The sequence below is a fragment of the Coregonus clupeaformis genome, unplaced genomic scaffold, assembly GCF_020615455.1.
Source record: "Coregonus clupeaformis isolate EN_2021a unplaced genomic scaffold, ASM2061545v1 scaf0101, whole genome shotgun sequence".
NCBI classification, from domain to species: domain Eukaryota; kingdom Metazoa; phylum Chordata; class Actinopteri; order Salmoniformes; family Salmonidae; genus Coregonus; species Coregonus clupeaformis.
In genome coordinates this window covers 481,081-500,919 of record NW_025533556.1, presented here as the reverse complement: position 1 = coordinate 500,919, position 19,839 = coordinate 481,081, and the positions used below count along the sequence as shown (strand labels likewise).

The 19,839-nt window shown below is 42.2% G+C and overlaps 2 protein-coding genes across 6 annotated transcripts; one reads left to right on the top strand and one right to left on the bottom strand.

The window, feature by feature from the left end:
- Positions 1-141: 141 nt before the first annotated feature.
- Positions 142-15,573, bottom strand: pcmt (protein-L-isoaspartate (D-aspartate) O-methyltransferase). Of its 3 annotated transcripts, none has more exons than XM_041864835.2 (8): positions 15,399-15,573; positions 5,268-5,372; positions 5,130-5,161; positions 4,854-4,958; positions 4,568-4,688; positions 3,538-3,623; positions 1,876-2,001; positions 142-402 (listed from the first exon to the last, which is right to left on the bottom strand). In XM_041864835.2, the coding sequence occupies exons 1-8, from the start codon at positions 15,571-15,573 to the stop codon at positions 397-399; spliced, it is 756 nt and encodes a 251-aa protein (XP_041720769.1). In that variant the 3' UTR covers positions 142-396. The 3 variants fall into 3 exon arrangements, with proteins under 3 accessions (XP_041720769.1, XP_041720767.2, XP_041720768.2); XM_041864833.2 differs by having other exon boundaries at positions 1,832-2,001; positions 15,399-15,572; XM_041864834.2 differs by having other exon boundaries at positions 1,776-2,001; positions 15,399-15,571.
- On the top strand, positions 14,827-19,825 carry nup43 (nucleoporin 43). 3 transcript variants are annotated; one of them, XM_041864831.2, is made up of 8 exons: positions 14,827-14,950; positions 17,668-17,790; positions 17,895-17,972; positions 18,105-18,267; positions 18,490-18,625; positions 18,726-18,877; positions 18,962-19,078; positions 19,236-19,825. In XM_041864831.2, exons 2-8 carry the CDS (start codon positions 17,716-17,718, stop codon positions 19,463-19,465), a joined length of 951 nt encoding a protein of 316 aa, XP_041720765.1. In that variant the 5' UTR covers positions 14,827-14,950; positions 17,668-17,715; the 3' UTR covers positions 19,466-19,825. The 3 variants fall into 3 exon arrangements, with proteins under 3 accessions (XP_041720765.1, XP_045069279.1, XP_041720764.1); XM_045213344.1 differs by lacking the exon at positions 14,827-14,950 and adding an exon at positions 15,524-15,602; XM_041864830.2 differs by lacking the exon at positions 14,827-14,950 and adding an exon at positions 15,806-16,037.
- The last annotated feature ends 14 nt before the right edge of the window (positions 19,826-19,839 follow it).

The following is a 19,839-nucleotide window of genomic DNA, read 5'->3' as shown; positions in this document are numbered from 1 at the left end:
GCAACCTCTTTACACTCAGCTTTGATTGGAGCTGAAATGCATTATTGTAGAAATGGTTGATTGCAACTCAAGATGTAACCACAAAAAAATATATAAAAAATCTTGTAGCAAAATTAAAATTAAAAATCACAACCCAAAAAATGCATGCCTCATTTTTATTTTTTATTTTTATGAACCCCAGACACTTTCTTCTGTTCAATCTCCAACAGTCTTTTTTTTTTAACCAACTTCAGGGGTTATTCCTCAGCATGATACTCTAGGTAGAGTTGAAGAAGAAAAAAAATCACCATGGTTTGTTGTTTTGAAAGAAATCCAATGGCTGTTGTTGGAACCCAAAGGAGTCTCCTCCAGGTTCACACTGAAATGTGGAATATGGACAGTCTGTCGCCTCAAAGTTCATCCCTGTGAGAAAGAGGCAAAACATTAAGAGATGGACAGAAAGAGGAAATACACTATGTCAAATCATATCAACATCCTCTTGTCATGCAACTGTAGGTCAGAGTTAGACACTCCCATGCACAAACTGTTATAGAATGTCCCACACCATGTACAAAATCCAAATGTCCCTATGGTTATTGGATTTCTCCATCTCTTCAGATTTAACCAATGAAGAACTAGGATAGTATGCAGTAGGGAAGAGTGAGGTAAGTTGAACAATTTTTTACATTCATTATCACTCTGTCAAGGGGAATATAGTATAATTTCTAACAAAGATATCTACATATATTTCAGGATGTTGTGTATCCCTGGAAATAATCAGCATTCATATAAACAAGATAGTTTTGAAAACATAGCTTATTAAAGAAAAGTGGTCTCTTGGCACAACTTACCCCGGTATGGGGTAAATTCTGTACTGAATAAAATATTACAAGTACCTTTTTAAAAACATGTCTATTTTTATTTCCCAAACACAATTCAACACAAATCACTTTTTTGTCTTTTAATCATTATAATAATATTTTAACACCGGCTTATATCCTACCTCATATCCTAGTGATAATGCCTTGCATTACGCCTGGGAAGAAAACACTTCAATTTGCTCAACTTACCCCATGGCTCAACTTTCCCCAAGGCAAACATTTTGACAATATTAGCCCACACAGCTACAAGGATGCCCTTTCATGCTAGTTTTAGGACCTCATCTTGAAGCTTACATAGACCCCATCTGATGTATAGAACAATCTTAAAATTATCTACTTTGGTTTAGATACAAGCATCATGAAACCTCTAACACAACAAAATAATTTGACTTAGTGAAAATAAATTTGTTGGACCTAACTTTCTTACCACTTTTTCCATGTGGTTTCTTCCTTCACAGACTCTATGAAATTATGACCTCTTCCTAAATATTTGGTCAAATTATTAATTTTGTGTATGGTTTACTAGAAACAAGGGTGACTCAACTTACCCCATTCTCCCCTATAATGAGGCTAAATGTCACTTCCCCTCAAGAACAAGGATGATACAATCGACATGCTCTCAAGCCAGAAGTATCACAGCCAAATACCAACCATCAAATATATCAAACAGTATTTACATGAGATTTCAACTCAGAGAAACCATTGTTATAATTCCAAATAGTATGCACACTTGATGGTTCGTTTCACTGCACACGTGCTTAGCTGAAGAGCTATAATAGCATACTGGTTTATTGGATTAAAACAAAACAAAAATGTGCAGCCAGTTGCCATAGTATGGAAGAAGCAAATAATGATGACAAGCAGGAAACTCAGCCCCTTGGGATCCATTATCTACTCCAGGCCACACCATTTCACCTTTGCCCACTGTGTGAAGGAGAGAGGGGGGAGAGAGAGTAGGAAGTCACTTCCACCTGGACCACTGCTTCTCTTTGTCTGTTAAAGGCACGTAAATCACCCCCATCAAGGGCTTCATCTTGGTGCTGCCGTCCTCCAGCTTGTCGTACTGCTCCAGCATCTGGTTCCCTCCGGCCGGCCCCACGGGCAGAATCAGCCTGCCACCTGGCTTCAGCTGGTCCAGGAGCTGGGAAAGGAGAGGAGAGTAAAGGAAGTAGCCTAGGTTAGCTAGCAAGCTAGCCAACTTCTTTCACCAATTAGCTTCAGCCGGCCGGTGCGTGACCATGACGGTTTGACTTTGGATAGCCTATCTGTGGGGCTAGTTAGGGAGCATCAATAAATTACACACAATATTTTCATGTTGCACACCTTTTAGTTCTCATTAAATGCTTTCAATTTTCTGTAAATTAATTTCTACAATGTATAGTTGGTTTGAGGTTAAGTCATTTAAATTTGGAGCTATTGACATTTTAAAATATTGTCCCATGTACATTGTGTAATTTACTGATGGTCCCTAACTACCCCATAGGGATATCCAAAGTCAAACCAACTTTACTACTATGATCAGGTCGCGTGCAGCTGCCCTTTCAAATTGATGATTAGTTGGGTGCTGCCAACTGTGGGCAGGATTGAAATAAACCCAACCCAAGGAAAACTGTGGCGTACCCTTAAGTCCGTGACATAATTTTTCCCTTAATCATCTCGCAAATCTCAGTTTTAGACGAGACTGACTTAATGACCAAAATTATCCTACCATAAAACGTCAATTAATAGCCTGAGCATTTATTTGCTTAAATCACTTAACATAACAGCCGCTTATTAGAGAAAGGCTTCCATTTGAGCCAGACATCTGTTTCCTTAATGCGCACAGCTTTTGCATATTTAATTGTTTAATTCCAGCAGTATCCATTTCTTAATTTCCTGCACTAATGTGTTATTTACACACACCGTGTCATGTTTCTTTTGGGTAAATATCCTTGACAATTATTCTCCTCTTTGACTGTGCATTTTTGGTAGTTCTTACTTTCACCACTAGATGGTGATCTGCCAATTTCTAGGGTTCTGTACTCTCGAAGTTGTTGACTGTTTTTGTGCATGCCAGTAGCTAGCAGTATTCAGCTGTTAGCAGCCAATGGCTAGCAGTTTCTTACTGGCGATAAAAACAGATGATAGCCATAATTTTTTCGAGTCATTACTGAATTATTTAATGTAACACATCAAACAGTAAACCTCGTAAACAATTGATGGTAATTTCGTAAACAATTCATTTAGACCAGGCATTTATTTGCTGTAATGTGTTCAGTTGCCCGGCTATTAAAAAGGACAGGCGGCTATTTGAGACTCTGCATTAATTGAAGTTTTACAGTATTCACACAATAAATGTTTGACTCATATTGATGGCACATAGGCAGTTTTCAAACAGAAAAGTTGGTTTTCCATTCAGTCGCTCTTGAACATGCAAGTAGCTACAACTGAATAGACCAGGGGACTGTTTGACAAAGTAGCACAGCATAGAGCACACCAACATTCCCTGATACCAACCAAAGCCTGCAATCACAATGACACCTTTAATCTCTAACAGAGTTAGAGTCAGTGCTGGTGTTGTTCTCTACTCTGAACACAGCATTCCTAAGGATGATGGTAAATTTAGGCGATGTGGCTCCTATTAGCTGGGACCCCTTTGATGCCTTCATTTGTGTTTTTCTGTGGTTTGGGAACTTACTGCTTGTGGCACGTTGGGTGCTGCCGCGCCTACGTGGATGGCATCATAAGGAGCCTCGTCTGGATGGCCCATCCGCCCATCTCCCACTGGAACACAACAAACAGTCAACAGCGGTCACTCACATGCTGCCAGCCGCCACGCAGTGCCAGCCTTATTCCCGCCAAGTAGGCAGCACACTGAGAAGCAGAGTGCCAGGGCACATATCAGAGCTGTGAGATGACGGCTCGACCTCGTCTCTGGCCTATGAGGCTAATGCTGGTTGAGTGCAGGGCAGGCTGGTTGACTGCAGGGCACGCTGGTTGACTGAAGGGCACGCTGGTTGACTGTAGGGCAGGCGAAAGCAGGCACTCTCCTTTCAATAATTCAGCAGAGAGTGCTGCACCCACGTCAACTAAGCTGCTTTGTGTTGCTCTCCCAAGGAGTGACTGAGCCAACATCCATTAAACTCCTTTGAAACATTCCTTATTTGACAGTCAGTGCGTCACCAATCCTGTTTTAAGCTTACACCGTGTCTAGTGGAAGTCTGACTTAATTCTGCTTGAAAATTTAGAGAAGGTTTGAATAATGCTGTCCATCAATGATTCCCAACCCAATTTACTGATGTTTTTGACAAAGAACAATGGATATATGTGCAAGGTTGGTAGAATCTTATTCAAAATTATTCACAGCTGTAATGGCTGCCAAAGGTGCTTCCACCAAGTGTTTACTCTAGGGTGTGGAGACATATGCAATCAATACATCTTCATTTTGTATTTTGTATTAATTTGGAACCTTTATAATTTTTCTTTCACTTTGAAAAATGTGGAGTAGATTGTGTAGATCGGTAGGACAAATATCAAATGGAATCCCTTTTTATAATTAATTTTAAGGCAGCAATGTGAAGACTGTACAAGGGGTGTGTAGACTTTCACTAGCGATTATTTTATATTTTTAACTGACAAATGTGTACAATACATTTTAATAACCCAACAATACAAGTCACCAAATTGGAGAAAAATGCCCATCTTGCTTTGTCGCTTTTGGGACTTACCTATTAGTTTGATTCGACCCGATGTTATCAAGCTGGGGTCATCTTTCTTTACATTGGTAATAGAATCGTCTACCAGTTCCTTGATGTGGTCAATTCCTATCACCTTCCCTTTGGGACCTACCTGTTAAATACAATAAATTGGGAAGGTATACAGGTCTGTGCCATCGAACATTACACAGAACCCAAAATATCCCCAAAATCTGAAATGGACAATTTATCCCAACCCTGCCACCAAAATACAGTACCTAATATGTTATGTGTTTACCCGTCATCATGTGTATCTCACCATTCGTGCAAAGCATGCAGAGAGGATTCCACTGCCAGACCCCACATCCAGAGCTTTGGCCCCATCATACAGCTGATCGTGCAGTAGCTCCAATGCATAGGCGTGCTGGGGGAGAGATCAACATACAACTGCATCAACACCTGTCAGCATTGTACTTGTAAACCTCTGGGTTTTGCTCAGTTGGTATAAATTATAAGAGCAATGTGATCAATGTTTGATAGTTATAATTGATATGCAACAATTTAAACAAATATTAAAAGTCATAGCTAGGCCTACCATGTGTGGCGCACTGATGGTTGCTTGATAGCCTTTGGGTTCAAAGTGAGGGATAGTTAGTTTCTAACATTCATCATTGGCTGGGTTATTGAATTTGCACTACACTACTTTATTGTACTACATTAAATAAGCACACACCTATTGACTGTGGGGAGTCCATGTAGGGGTTGCTTCTGGAGAAATGGCCTCGGTCTGTGGCCAACATGACTTCACAGACCTTGTCTGACTTGATGATCCCATTTTCTGAGGACACAGGAAAACAGACGGTGTGATTCTCCACAGTGGATATGTGTAGAGTCACACACTCACAAACACTGCAGTGTCTTCAGAGTAGACTAATTCCCCCACAGGAGGCTCCACTGAAAATCAGTGCCAACAGTAGGAAGTGCCAGCGACAGCCGGTGCTGCTGCTCTCATTAATACTCCCCCAGACCCCGGCCCCAACCTTACCACTATGTTGCTCAGTGGTCGCAAGGATACATTACACCTGCATTCCCAACAGTTTCAGATGGACAAGTAAAAATGCAGCTACAGTGCATTCCCGAAAGTATTCAGACACCTTTACTTTTGCACATGTTGTTACGTTACAGCCTTATTCTAAAATGGATTAAATTCATTTTTTTCCTCATCAATCTACAGTCGTGGTCAAAAGTTTTGAGAATGACACAAGTATTGATCTTCACAAAGTTTGCTGCTTGAGTGTTATGAGATATTTTTGTCAGATGTTACTATGGTATACTGAAGTATAATTACAAGCATTCCATAAGTGTCAAAGGCTTTTATTGACAATTACATTAAGTTTATGCAAAGAGTCAATATTTGCAGTGTTGACCCTTCTTTTTCAAGACCTCTGCAATCCGCCCTGGCATGCTGTCAATTAACTTCTGGGCCACATCCTGACTGATGGCAGCCCATTCTTGCATAATCAATGCTTGGAGTTTGTCAGAATTTGTGGGTTTTTGTTTGTCCACCCGCCTCTTGAGGATCGACCACAAGTTCTCAATGGGATTAAAGTCTGGGGAGTTTCCTGGCCATGGACACAAAATGTCGATGTTTTGTTCCCCGAGCCACTTAGTTATCACGCTGGAAAAGGCATTGGTCGTCACCAAACTGTTCTTGGATGGTTGGGAGAAGTTGCTCTCGGAGGATGTGTTGGTACCATTCTTTATTCATGGCTGTGTTCTTAGGCAAAATTGTGAGTGAACACACTCCCTTGGATGAGAAGCAACCCCACACATGAATGGTCTCAGGATGCTTTACTGTTGGCATGACACAGGACTGATGATAGCGCTCACCTTGTCTTCTCTGGACAAGGTGTTTTCCGGATGCCCCAAACAATCGGAAAGGAGATTCATCAGAGACAATGACTTTACCCCAGTCCTCAGCAGTCCAAACCCTGTACCTTTTGCAGAATATCAGTCTGTCCCTGATGTTTTTCCTGGAGAGAAGTGGCTTCTTTGCTGCCCTTCTTGACACCAGGCCATCCTCCAAAAGTCTTCACCTCACCTGCCTGCTGCCATTCCTGAGCAAGCTCTGCACTGGTGGTGCCCCGATCCCGCAGCTGAATCAACATTGAGAGACGGTCCTGGCGCTTGCTGGACTTTCTTGGGTGCCCTGACGTCTTCTTCACAACAATTGAACCTCTCTCCTTGAAGTTCTTGATGATCCGAAATATGGTTGATTTAGGTGCAATCTTACTAGTAGCAATATCCTTGCCTGTGAAGCCCTTCTTGTGCAAAGCAATGATGACGGCACATGTTTCCTTGCAAGTAACCATGGTTAACAGAAGAAGAACAATGATTTCAAGCACCACCCTCCTTTTAAAGCTTCCAATCTGTTATTCTAACTCAATTAGCATGACAGAGTGATATCCAGTCTTGTCCTCGTCAACACTCTCACCTGTGTTAACGAGAGAATCACTGACATGATGGCAGCTGGTCCTTTTGTGGCAGGGCTGAAATGCAGTGGAAATGTTTTTTGGGGATTAAGTTCATTTTCATGGCAAAGAGGGACTTTGCAATTCATTGCAATTCATCTGATCACTCTTCATGACATTCTGGAGTATATGCAAATTGCCATCATCAAAACTGAGGCAGCAGATTTTGTGAAAATTAGTATTTGTGTTATTCTCAAAACTTTTGACCAAGACTGTTGATAGATGAATTTATATTTTTAAAATAATGACTAAAGGATTTCACCCCAAATACGGCATAAATGTGTGAACTGTGTTAGAGTTATAATGTAGTGTAAACCCACTAACCGAGGTGAGGGGGTTAGAAACTGCTGAGACAGACATTCCAGGAGAAAGGAGACTTAGAAACTGTCCTATTTAAACATTCTATACTGTGGAAATGTACAGGCCGCCTAAAGGTGGGCGGAGCAAAGTTCCTTTGTGTGAAGGCATATAAAAAGGCTGTGTATGTTTTGGCGGGAGAGCTCTCATGATTAAATAATACAGATCATTCTTGCTGGTTGTGGACCTTGTTTAATTCATGATTAAAACCAGAGCATTATAACCTCTGGGAATTATTCAAGCTTGAGTTTAATTAGAGATAGAAATTCTCGTGACAATTGGTCCTTCGAGCCGGATCTCAAATATACGTTTTTGTCGTTACGGGGACAACGAAAATCGTGCACGGGCGAATGATAGCATTCGTATAGACTAAGTCCTAGCCTTTGGCGTTGAGGTTCATTACAGGCCGGTGGTAAAACTGATGATCGACAGAAACGATGACGAGATCTAACCAAAATTAATATCCCAGCTGCAAGAATAAGGTCAGTAATTTTTATTCATGGATTTTGGGGGGAATTGATATCTGGACACTGCAATAGAAATGTTTTCTGCTGTAGTGAGGGTAGTGATCCGCCGATAATCCGAAGGGGATTAATCAGGTACACCGTTTTAGACGTTTATCTAGAGAAAACCATGCGCCAGTATTTTGGATAAATAGAAAACGGCACCGGGTGAGATCCGTTGAGAAAGTGGGTCCGAAATGATTCAGGGTAGTTGAGGCCATTACCAATAGAAACTATAAGGGGGATACTTGGTACTATAGACTCTCTAATGTGTATGAGATAGTTATAGGGGTATCCTGATTTAAGAAAAAGGTCACGTGTACGGGGTTGATCATATGACGTCAATATATTGTATTTCGGTACATTTAGGGAATTATGGTAAAAGTAACCATAGGTAAAGGTCAAATGTTGATAGAATTAACATTCACTAATATTGATTGTGTGTTGGGAAATAGCGTTGTGTGAATGTGATATGAAAGTCGTGGGAATTAATTAATCTAAAGTTTGGAGAATAATCGGTTGATATAATGATATCTTGGGGTTTGTAAAAAAACACTGCTTGTCATAGAATAGTGTGAGATTCTGGGAGGATTTTATGACCTGAGGGGGAAGGGTCTAGGTAGCTAACGTTGGTCCGATTGGAACTAGATTAACTTGTGGCAATAAAGAATCATTAGAAATATGAATGGGTTAGTTGATAGAGATATATATATAAAAAAGATGAAATGTATTATTAAAGAGTGGATAAAAGTGGAATAATTATAATAACTATCCATCACTTCGGAGCAATATAGTAAAGGGGGGTATAAAATACTCAGTAGAGAATAGCAGAGGGCAGAAAGGTTATATCTAGTCAGAAAACATAGAGAACGAGCAAGAAAAGAATGGAAGGGAGCGGAGTATTTAATGGCCACATTGGGAGAGATAGCCGAGAAGAGAGAGGGAGGCTACCAAGCGAGGAGGCAGAATAGGAAGGGTGACAAGAGGAAGTGATTTAGGTCGATTAAGAATTGGTTAAAAACACCACGAAGGGATTATTTGATGTGAGTACCTATAAATGTCTAACGTTATATATGTATTAACTTGCTCACCCAAACGTAGACGTACGTCATGGGTGGGAAAGTACTTAATATGGGTTTTCTAAGTTTGTACCGTTGTTGGATCATGTGATAAGGTTTAATGAATAATCGCACCATAAGTAATGTGGTTATAGACGTAATGTATAATATAGTACAAAGCCAATATAGTTGAACTATTATGATTTATTTGTCATTTCAATGGCATAGAGTGAAATCTGTATTTATGAGTGTAATTCAACTGCTGGTATGGGTTGCTTGACCGGATACTACTGGGGGGACCTGTCATGTCCAACCATCAGTCTTCAGGTCAGTCTGTCATGTCCAACCATCAGTCTTCAGGTCAAGCCCAGGAAGAACAGAGTTTAAACTAAACATGAGTGTTTTTACAAGATAAGGGATTGATTGATTGTATTACTATTTATTCTGAACTGAAGGAAAGTTGAATTTAGCCGCCATAATAGACAAAGGAAGTGGGAGGAGCAATAAAGAAGCAAGGGGAAATCTCAAAGGAAAAGGGATGGCATAAGGATAATTTACCAATATTACCTAAGTGATTGTTTAGGTAGGTGGTAATATTGACACATGGGCAGGGCCATGTGTCAACAGGGGGGATAAAGGTAGATGGTAGGATTAAAGATAACTAAATACTGAAATAAATAAATATTTGGATACTGTCTAGAAAGAAAATGCTAATGTGAACGGTATGATTAGAGAGGGGTTAAGGAAAACACACAGGAGAGCAGGAAGAAATGGGGTACAATGTCTACCGATAGTATTAATGACGATCAGGAGAACTCCAGATAAAGAAGGGTTATTGCCAGTTGAGAAAGTATTTGGTAGACCATACAGAATGGCCGAGGTAGGAGGACCAGAGCAGGCAGAGATAGAAACTGAGAGCACCCTAGCAGAACACATGAGAAGGTTGTTTATTAACCACACCCGTATGTCAGAGGTTTTGTGCCCCACAGGTGAACTAAAGGAGAAGGTGACCCACTCTACCCAACCAGGTGACTGGTGTGGATCCAGTCCCTAAAGAAGAAAGACTGGAAGCAGGCCTGTTGGGAAGGGCCCTATCAGGTTATATTGGTCACCGCCTTTGCCATTAGAATAGCAGAAAGAGCAACCTGGGTCCACGTTACCCACTGCAAAAAGGTAGGAACACATACAAGCACCACTGAACACACGCAGAGTTAGAAAGAAGAACTGGACCAATAGGGTCATGGGGATCACCTCTGTTAATGAAGCTCTCCTACCCCGACCTATCATCACTGTAGTGTGCTCTCAGGGTGTGAGTATGGGGTGTTACCAAGCAGAAAGACTGAGGGCAGGAGGGGGTTGGCGGTTTTTGGGAATATGGGTAACCTGAGCTGCATCATAGTCTCAGCAGTGGTCCTGATATGTCAAGATCCACCACTGCACCGCACCAATTACGCTATGTCCTTACCAATGTTAAAAAGTAAAAGAGAAGAGAAGCGACCTGACATACTGACCATCAAGGACGAGTGGCCTACAAAATGGGAGTCAGAGAAGGGCAGACTGTAGGATTCAAAATAAAGGTTAGGGATGTAGCCAACGGGTGGGGTACATGTCAACAAGCAATTTGGGATTATAAAATCCCATAATATTCGTGTTCGGGCCCCATGGCGGATTGTTAGACTCAAGTGTTTAAACACACTTGGGGACAGGGATATGAGACCGGGCAGGACTGGACATCCAGATGGGGGGTAAAGAGAAACAAAGACATCACCAATTATCAATTGGAGATAGTAGTAATGTGACTGACTCAGGTTCGGAAGAACAGGAGAGAATTCTGAACCTTACAGCCCCTGTAACCGATGTGTGGTAGGCGTGTGCCAGTAAAGGCAGTATAAGGCAGAGAATGCCAAAAGGGTGGCTAGGTACGTGCTCCCCGGTGCTACTGGTTCAGCTAGTTAGAATTAGTAACCAGGAACCAAGGAAAGGGTTAAACAGACGTAGGAGGAGTTTTGACAAGAAGGAGAATAGCCCTATTTAGATGAATGCGATTGGGATACCAAGGTGGGTACCGGATGAATACAAAGCTATGAAACAAGTAGGGGAAGGGTTTACTACAACGTTCTTCTGGTGGGTGATAATAAACAAAAATGTGGATTGGATTAATGATATCTATTACAACCAACAACTATTTATTGGCCAGACTAGGGATGCAGTAAAGGGGATCTCTGAACAATTATCCGCCACCTCACTCATGAGGTTGGCTCTAGATATATTGCAGGCAGAAAGGGGCGGTGTCTATAGAATGGTGGGCAATTGTTGCACATTTATCCCTAACAACACCGCACCGGATGGGACGGTCACCAGAGCTCTTGCAGGATTGACTGCTCTAAGTGAAGAATGGGCTGAGAACTCAGGAGTTAATACATCTTTGATAGGGTGGTTTGATTAAATGTTTGGCAAATGGAAAACCATAGCAGCCACCATCTTGGGGGCAGCCATCGCTTGTATTGGTATTCTTGTATTATGTGGTTGTTGTCTTATTCCCTGTGTCTGAGGGTTGGTGAGTAAGGCGTTGGAGAATGCAGTGTCTTAACAGATGGTGAGATATGGACGGACTCCGGACTCTGACCAGTGGAACGTGAAATACGATCCTCCAGGCTTGGTGGAGAACGAGGACTTTGACCCTGAAAGACCGCAATTGGATGAAACGTTTATTGGTTCTGACGTATGAAGGTCATAGGAATAATCTAAAAAAGAAGACCATTCTTGTAAATACATTTATCCTGAGTGTGAAAGATTTAGTCAAAGGGTGGATTGATAGATTCATTTATATTTTTAAAATAATGACTAATGGATTTCACCCCAAATACGGTATAAATGTGTGAACTATGTTAGAGTTATAATGTAGTGTAAACCCACTAACCGAGGCGAGGGGGTTAGAAACTGCTGAGACAGACATTCCAGGAGAAAGGAGACTTAGAAACTGTCCTATTTAAACATCCTATACTGTGGAAATGTACAGGCCGCCTAAAGGTGGGCGGAGCAAAGTTCCTTTGTGTGAAGGCATATAAAAAGGCTGTGTATGTTTTGGCGGGAGAGCTCTCATGATTAAATAATACAGATCATTCTTGCTGGTTGTGGACTTTGTTTAACTCATGATTAAAACCAGAGCATTATAACCTCTGGGAATTATTCAAGCTTGAGTTTAATTAGAGATAGAAATTCTCATGACACTGTACACACAATATCCCATAATGACAAAGCCAAAACAGGTTTGTAGAGATGTTTGCAAATCTATTAAAAATAAAAAAAAACGGAAATACCTTATTTACATAAGTATTCAGACCCTTTGCTATGAGACTCGAAATTGAACTCAGGTGCATCCTGTTTCCATTGATCATCCTTGAGATGTTTCTACAACTTCATTGGAGTCCACCTGTGGTAAATTAAATTGATTGGACATGATTTGGAAAGGTACACACCGGTCTATATAAAGGTCCCACAGATGACAGTGCATGTCAGAGCAAAAATCAAGCCATGACATCGAAGGAATTGTCCATAGAGCTCCGAGACAGGATTGTGTTGAGGCACAGATCTGGGGAAGGGTACCAAAACATTTCTGCAGCATTGAAGGTCCCCAAGAACACAGTGGCCTCCATCATTCTTAAATGGAAGAAGTTTGGAACCACCAAGACTCTTACTAGAGCTGGCCGCTCGGCCAAATTGAGCAATCAGGGGAGAATGATCTTGGTCTGGGAGGTGACCAAAAACCGATGGTCACTCTGACAGAGCTCCAGAGTTCCTCTGTGGAGATGGGAGAACCTTCCAGAAGGCCAACCATCTCTGCAACACCCCACCAATCAGGCCTTTATGGTAGAGTGGCCAGACGGAAGCCACTCCTCAGTAAAAGGAACATGACAGCCCACTTGGAGTTTGCCAAAAGGCACATAAAGGACTCTCAGACCATGAGAAAGAAGATTCTCTGGTCTGATGAAACCAAGATTGAAGTCTTTGACCTGAATGCCAAGCGTCACATCTGGAGGAAACCTGGCACCATCCCTATGGTGAAGTATGGTGGTGGCAGCGTCATGCTGTGGGGATGTTTTTCAGCGGCAGGGACTGGTAGACTAGTCAGGAACGAGGTAAAGATGAAAGGAGCAAAGTACAGAGAGAGATCCTTGATAAAAACCTGCTCCAGAGTGCTCAGGACCTCAGACTGGGGGCGAAGGTTCACCTTCCAACAGGACAACGACCCTAAGCACACAGCCAAGACAACGCAGGAGTGGCTTCAGGACAAGTCTCTGAATGTCCTTGAGTGGCCCAGCCAGAGCCCGGACTTGAACCCGATCGAACATCTCTGGAGAGACCTGAAAATAGCGTTGTGCAGCGAAGCTCCCCATCCAACCTGACAGAGCCTGAGAGGATCTGCTGAGAAGAATGGGAGAAACTCCCCAAATACAGGTGTGCCAAGCTTGTAGCGTCATACCCAAGAAGACTCAATGCTGTATTCACTGCCAAAGGTGCTTCAACAAAGTACTGAGTAAAGGCTCTGAATACTTATGTAAATGTGATATTTCCGTTTTTAATACATTTGTTTTTGCTTTGTCATTATGGGGTATTGTGTGTAGATTGATCAGGGGAAAAAACAATGTAATAATTTTTTTGAATAAGGCTGTAACGAATGCACTGAATATGCACATAATAGGCTATTTAATGGTTTCAAAAAATATTGCACTTGAAAGACCAACTCTTAAATAACTTGATGTTCTGAACCCAGTGTGTGTGATAATCAGCTTTTAGCTCACAGAGAAAAGCCTGGCCTAAGGAGGATACAAACAACACTAAAGTCAGGAATTCGCATGCATCGTGAGTTTGACCCGTTTAAATCCGGCTTAGGCTTACTTAAGGTTTGCAGCTTATGAGTAGGCCTAAATGGGTCAGAACGCACATGACAACAGGGGAGGATGGGTGTTGCTAAAATTGACCCAGAACTCAACTTTTGGGAATAAAATCCACTTCAGCATCACATTTTACCACATGTTTTAGTATCCCTGGATGCAGTGTTGTGCATGTTGTTATGTTCTCAACATAAAAGATGTCCCCTTTTATGTCTATACCGTATCACAATAAATGTACACGTGAACAAGGAACAATAAGGTGCATGTATGCACGCATGACTGTAAGTCGCTTTGGATAAAAGCGTCTGCTAAATGGCATATTATTATTTATTATTATGTTCACCCAAAGGGCTTTTGGCAAAATGCTCAGACCCGCCCTAGTACCAAAGTGTCTGCTGCAGTGCTTTGCTGGACACTGACCGTGTAAATATAGCCAACTAGATCTGCTTGCCAAATCATGTTGGACACTGGCATAGGCAAGCCAACAAGCTGCTCTCTGCAGTCTACACCAAGTCTTCAGGAGATCTTTCTAGTTTTGTAACAAAAAGATCTTCCTAGTAAATGGGTGAATTTGAGAGATCTATTCTTATCTATTAGATCTAAATCTAAATCAGCTAATTCTAAATCAGCTAATCCACTTCCTTACTGTATGGCACACAAGAAAAACAAATCTTAGCTGGTTCACAACAAGACTAACTACCACAGTGGTGTGTCAGGTGTGACTACAAATGTGATTAAATATTGCACAACTACCTATGAGTGCTGAGTTAGTAGCTTGTTATAATAACAACAGGGTGTGATCATGCCTCTCTCCAAAGAATGGCATGGCCTATCCTATAGTACAGAAACTACAGTCAGTACAGTGGATCAACACGCAACGCATGAATGCCCCGCCCACAGGTTAGCTAACCACACTGCTGTCCATCTTCGCTGCTGTTGTAAAAACATAGACATAGATACTCAGTCGAACTTCGCATGCATGTAGTTAGTAGGCTAGCTCACTAATAAACGGCTTCGATATTCACATTTCTCCACATATGTCATACCTATCCCCGCAACAGAGCTGTAGTAGGTAAGTAGCTAGCTAGCGTTAGCTACTAGCAAGCCAGCAAAAGAGGTTGGGGCAAACAATTATGTACGGTATATTTTTGCATTGGGGGCAAAGCACAATATGACGCACATAAATTATCGGAGGCTCTATAAATACGACTGCCTTGTACTAAATGAAGCCACTAGCTACTGTAAACATGCAATTATTAAGTAGTAAACTGTACTAACAGGTGCAGATTTGCAAACATCCGCCTGATATTACTGTAGCGTGACTACAGAGGAACACAGTGGCTGTGGTAACTAATGGAAACCGTGTACCGCTAACGCGGTAAAAACTTTACTAGCCTACAATTTCTAGCCAAGCCCGACCGTTGCCACCATGCATTGGAGAAAGCAGCAATTCTTCTTTCCCCATTAGATCTCTAAACCAAAATGCTTAATTATACACTTTACATAATGAGTCAACTTACTGCGGAGGTTGTTTACAAGCTCTGCGTGGCTGGCTCCTCCAGATTTCCAGGCCATTATTACACACACTCTGCGGAGCAGGTAGAGAGCAGCTGTCAGTGCCGCGCCTGCGCAAACTCCTTTGCCTACGAAACTGACAACCTCCAAAACAGATGGAGGGGATACGTCACGCGACATACTTCGCAGTTTGCAGCTTTTGCCACACGGTAAATCCCTGAATAAATGATGATGTCATATTAGTTAGATAATCCGATATTTAATCTTTCATTTGGGTTTTTGACCACTCAGATATGATTGCCCGAGCAAGTATCTATCTTCCCCGTTCACCCACTAGAGGGGCGCGAGAGTTTAACTCGTTAGTGAATTAGTGACGTGTACACAAGGTTTGACGTTTAGTTTTGTTGAGTTTGTCCTCATGGGCCACCATACGAGACTGGCGGGATTCCGGAAAATGCATGTTGAGTAGACTTGTTTGAAAATTTACAAATAAAACAGAAGTAGCTACGTTTAAGATTATTCTGATGGAGGGCATCAATGCAAAGTACGTGTCACAGAAAATCAGCAAAACGAGATGGAGACCGGTCTCATCTTCGTCTTTACAGCAACCAGACATCTTTGCTACTGGGTCTTGGGATAACGAGGTGGGTTTGCTAGCTAGCTAAACTGCTAACTTTATCGTTAGCTAGCTAGCTACTGTCGGTGCTGTCAACACATAACGTTAGTTTGCTTTATTATTCTCTGGCAATAATAACAAACCTGTCACTTGACTTCCCTAAATTACAGAAGTCCAATGTGCTGCCACTAGGGCAATTTATGCATACATAACATAGCTAACGTTAGCTACTAGCTAACTAGTATAACTTAGTTACCACCAATCAGCTGTTCAAATCAAATTTTATTTGCCACATGCGCCGAATACAACAGGTGTAGACGTTACCGTGAAATGCTTACTTACAGCCCTTAACCAACAATGCATTTTTTTTTTTTTTTTTTTAAGTAAAATAAAACAACAACAAAAAAGTGTTGAGGAAAAAAAGAGCTGACGTAAAATAAAATAACAGTAGGGAGGTTATATACAGGGGGTACCGGTGCAGAGTCAATGTACGGGGGCACCGGCTAGTTGAGGTAATATGTACATGTGGGTAGAGTTAAAGTGACTGCATAAATAATTAACAGAGTAGCAGCAGCATAAAAAGTGGTGTTGGGGGGGGGGGGCAGTGCAAATTGTCCGGGTAGCCATGATTAGCTGTTCAGGAGTCTTATGGCTTGGGGGTAGAAGCTGTTGAGAAGCCTTTTGGACCTAGACTTGGCGCTCCTCCGGTACTGCTTGCCATGCGGTTGCAGAGAGAACAGTCTATGACTAGGGTGGCTGGAGTCTTTGACAATTTTGAAGGCCTTCCTCTGACACCGCCTGGTATAGAGGTCCTGGATGGCAGGAAGCTTGGCCCCAGTGATGTACTGGGCCGTACGCACTACCCTCTGTAGTGCCTTGCGGTCGGAGGCCGAGCAGTTGCCATACCAGGCGGTGATGCAACCAGTCAGGATGCTCTTGATGGTGCAGCTGTATAACTTTTTCAGGATCTGAGGACCCATGCCAAATCTTTTCAGTCTCCTGAGGGGGAATAGGCTTTGTCGTGCCCTCTTCACGACTGTCTTGGTGTGTTTAAACCATGATAGTTTGTTGGTGATGTGGACACCAAGGAACTTGAAGCTCTCAACCTGTTCCACTACAGCCCCGTCGATGAGAATGGGGGCGTGCTCTGTCCTCTTTTTTTCCCTGTAGTCCACAATCATCTCCTTTGTCTTGGTCACGTTGAGGGAGAGGTTGTTATCCTGGCACCACACAGCCAGGTCTCTGACCTCCTCCCTATAGGCTGTCTCATCGTTGTCGGTGATCAGGCCTACCACTGTTGTGTCGTCGGCAAACTTAATGATGGTGTTGGAGTCGTGCCTGACCATGCAGTCATAGGTGAACAGGGAGTACAGGAGGGGACTGAGCATGCACCCCTGAGGGGCCCCCGTGTTGAGGGTCAGCGTGGCAGATGTGTTGTTACCTACCCTTACCACCTGGGGGTGGCCCGTCAGGAAGTCCAGGATCCAGTTGCAGAGGGAGGTGTTTAGTCCCAGGATCCTTAGCTTAGTGATGAGCTTTGAGGGCACTATGGTGTTGAACGCTGAGCTGTAGTCAATGAATAGCATTCTCACGTAGGTGTTCCTCTTGTCCAGGTGGGAACATGTATTTTTGTCTGATTGCATACATCTCTTTTTCAGGACAACAAAATTTCCATTTGGTCCATCGGAGAGAATGGGGTCTCCAGTATGGACGATGAATTTGAGGGAGACCCCCAATTAGTATGCGAATACAAACATAATGGGGATGTTCTGGACCTTCAAGTAAGTTTATCAACTAGGTCTAGGATATTAGACTGACATTGTTGTACTTGGTCCTGATTTTCAAAATATATTGCCATAATTGAATGTCAATCTTACATTTTTAGTTTCTGGATCAAGACAGAATAGTAACAGCATCATCGACTGGAGCAGTGATCATATTTCGGCATCACCACAACAGCCAGGTATGGATGTTATTTCACAAGACATCATTATAATGAAGATATACCAACAATCATGGATGCATCAATTACAAATGTCAAGGTAGATTGTGGAGGACCTTGTGTTCAATAGCACCTGTATTCTCTTCTCAACAGACATTGTCTGTTTCTAAACTGTGGGAAAGAGCACATCATTATCCCTGCGACAACGCTCCATGTACTGGAATTGTGTGTAACAGCCCTGAGATTGTCACGGTTGGGGAAGATGGAAGGATCATCCTCTTCAGAGCGGACCAGGAAGGAGTGCTGCGCACCATAGGTCTGAGAACGAAACAATACTTTAGTAACAATACCTCATCTGTTGATAAGAGTATAGATAATTGTATTTTCCCCTGGCAATGGCAATTGTTTTCATCAAGGTTGAATTTTGAACTTGCAATAACATAGCCTACATGCCAATTTCCAAAAGTCAGCTGGAACTTCAAGTAAAATCCTACCCTTTAGCCAAGATGATACTGACATACTATTTTTTTATTGTCAGAAAACGCTGATAGTAGCACAATCCATGCTGTGACTTTCCTGAGGACTACGGAGATCCTTACTGTCAATTCTATTGGCCAGCTCAAACTATGGGACTTCAGGCAACAGGGCAATGAACCATCGCAGATTCTTTCACTGTAAGATGTTTAAATATTTGAGGAGCTAATGTAAATCAGTTTTTCTGGTGCTACGAGTGTGTTGTGTAATGTCCTTTATGTATTTTGTTTTGCCTGCAAGAACTGGGGACAGAGTCCCACTGCATTGTGTGGACAGGCACCCCAACCAACAACACATTGTGGCCACAGGGGGTCAGGATGGCATGCTCTGTATCTGGGATGTGAGACAAGGCAACATGCCCTTTTCACTTATGGAGGCGCACTCAGCTGAAAGTAAGATATTTATGGTAGTAGTTTATTGACTAAAACAGCAAGTCTATCTTCGGTTCACAGGTTAACTGTTTTTTGTGCTCTCAGTGTGGGAGGTCCATTTTCATCCATCAAACCCAGACCACCTCTTCTCATGCTCAGAGGATGGATCACTGTTGCATTGGGAGACTTCCTCAAATTCAGACACACCATCCTTCTTACAAGGCAAGTCATCAGAAATATTTCTCACGGCTCACAGAGCAGGGCGGTTGTGTTTATTGCCAAATGGAAGTATTTGATATATCAACCTGTTTATTTGGCAGGATATCATTGCTGTAACACCAATCATTCATAATCCGAGTTGTCCTTTTTTGTTCACCAGGTGGACGAAACACAAGCATAATTTCACGCAGCGCAATAGCCCCAGCAGGTGGGAACCAGTCACTCATCAGTTCCTGGCTCACTGGAGACTCAAGTAAGGGACGCCTTGAGACCACTCACATGCTGCCCAGCCAGACCCTGTCTGTGAACAGTCTGGATGTGCTGGGACAATGCTTGGTGTGTGGAACGGACGGAGAGGCTATTTATGTCAACAGACGGGTCCCAATTTAGAAAACTGTTCAGCTATTCACATTAATAGACATGCTGGCTGGACTTTATTTACCTTAACTGATTGTTAAAATGTGTTTTCAGTAAAAGGTCTCGCTTTGGAGGATTAGATAACCCCAATCAGATGAAAGTGCTTTATTAATTGTTTTTGATAGTCTTGAAGGAGGTTGAAGAAATTGTAAGCATACAGAGATCTTGTATTACTACTGAAATACTGAGTTTACACTCTAAATGATGAGTACCGGTTGTACAGTAAATTGTGCTCAACACCAGTCACAGAGAGTACATGATTTGTGGGGAAGTCATATTGGTTGTGTTCATGTCATTGTACTCTGGTGTTTTGAAATAAAATGGCTGCATAAATGTGTTCTCACTTA

Bases quoted from the DNA above. Each gene is read 5' to 3' on its own strand.
- nup43 (XM_041864830.2), top strand. From the start codon at position 15,918: ATGGAGGGCATCAATGCAAAGTACGTGTCACAGAAAATCAGCAAAACG. The intron at 17,791-17,894 runs GTAAGTTTATCA...TTACATTTTTAG, and splicing joins GGGATGTTCTGGACCTTCAA to TTTCTGGATCAAGACAGAAT. The intron at 19,079-19,235 runs GCAAGTCATCAG...TTTGTTCACCAG, and splicing joins CACACCATCCTTCTTACAAG to GTGGACGAAACACAAGCATA.
- pcmt (XM_041864835.2), bottom strand. From the start codon at position 15,573: ATGTCGCGTGACGTATCCCCTCCATCTGTTTTGGAGGTTGTCAGTTTC. The intron at 5,373-15,398 runs GTAAGTTGACTC...CTGTGTCCTCAG, and splicing joins GCTTGTAAACAACCTCCGCA to AAAATGGGATCATCAAGTCA. The intron at 4,689-4,853 runs GTGAGATACACA...TGTATTTAACAG, and splicing joins CTGCATGCTTTGCACGAATG to GTAGGTCCCAAAGGGAAGGT.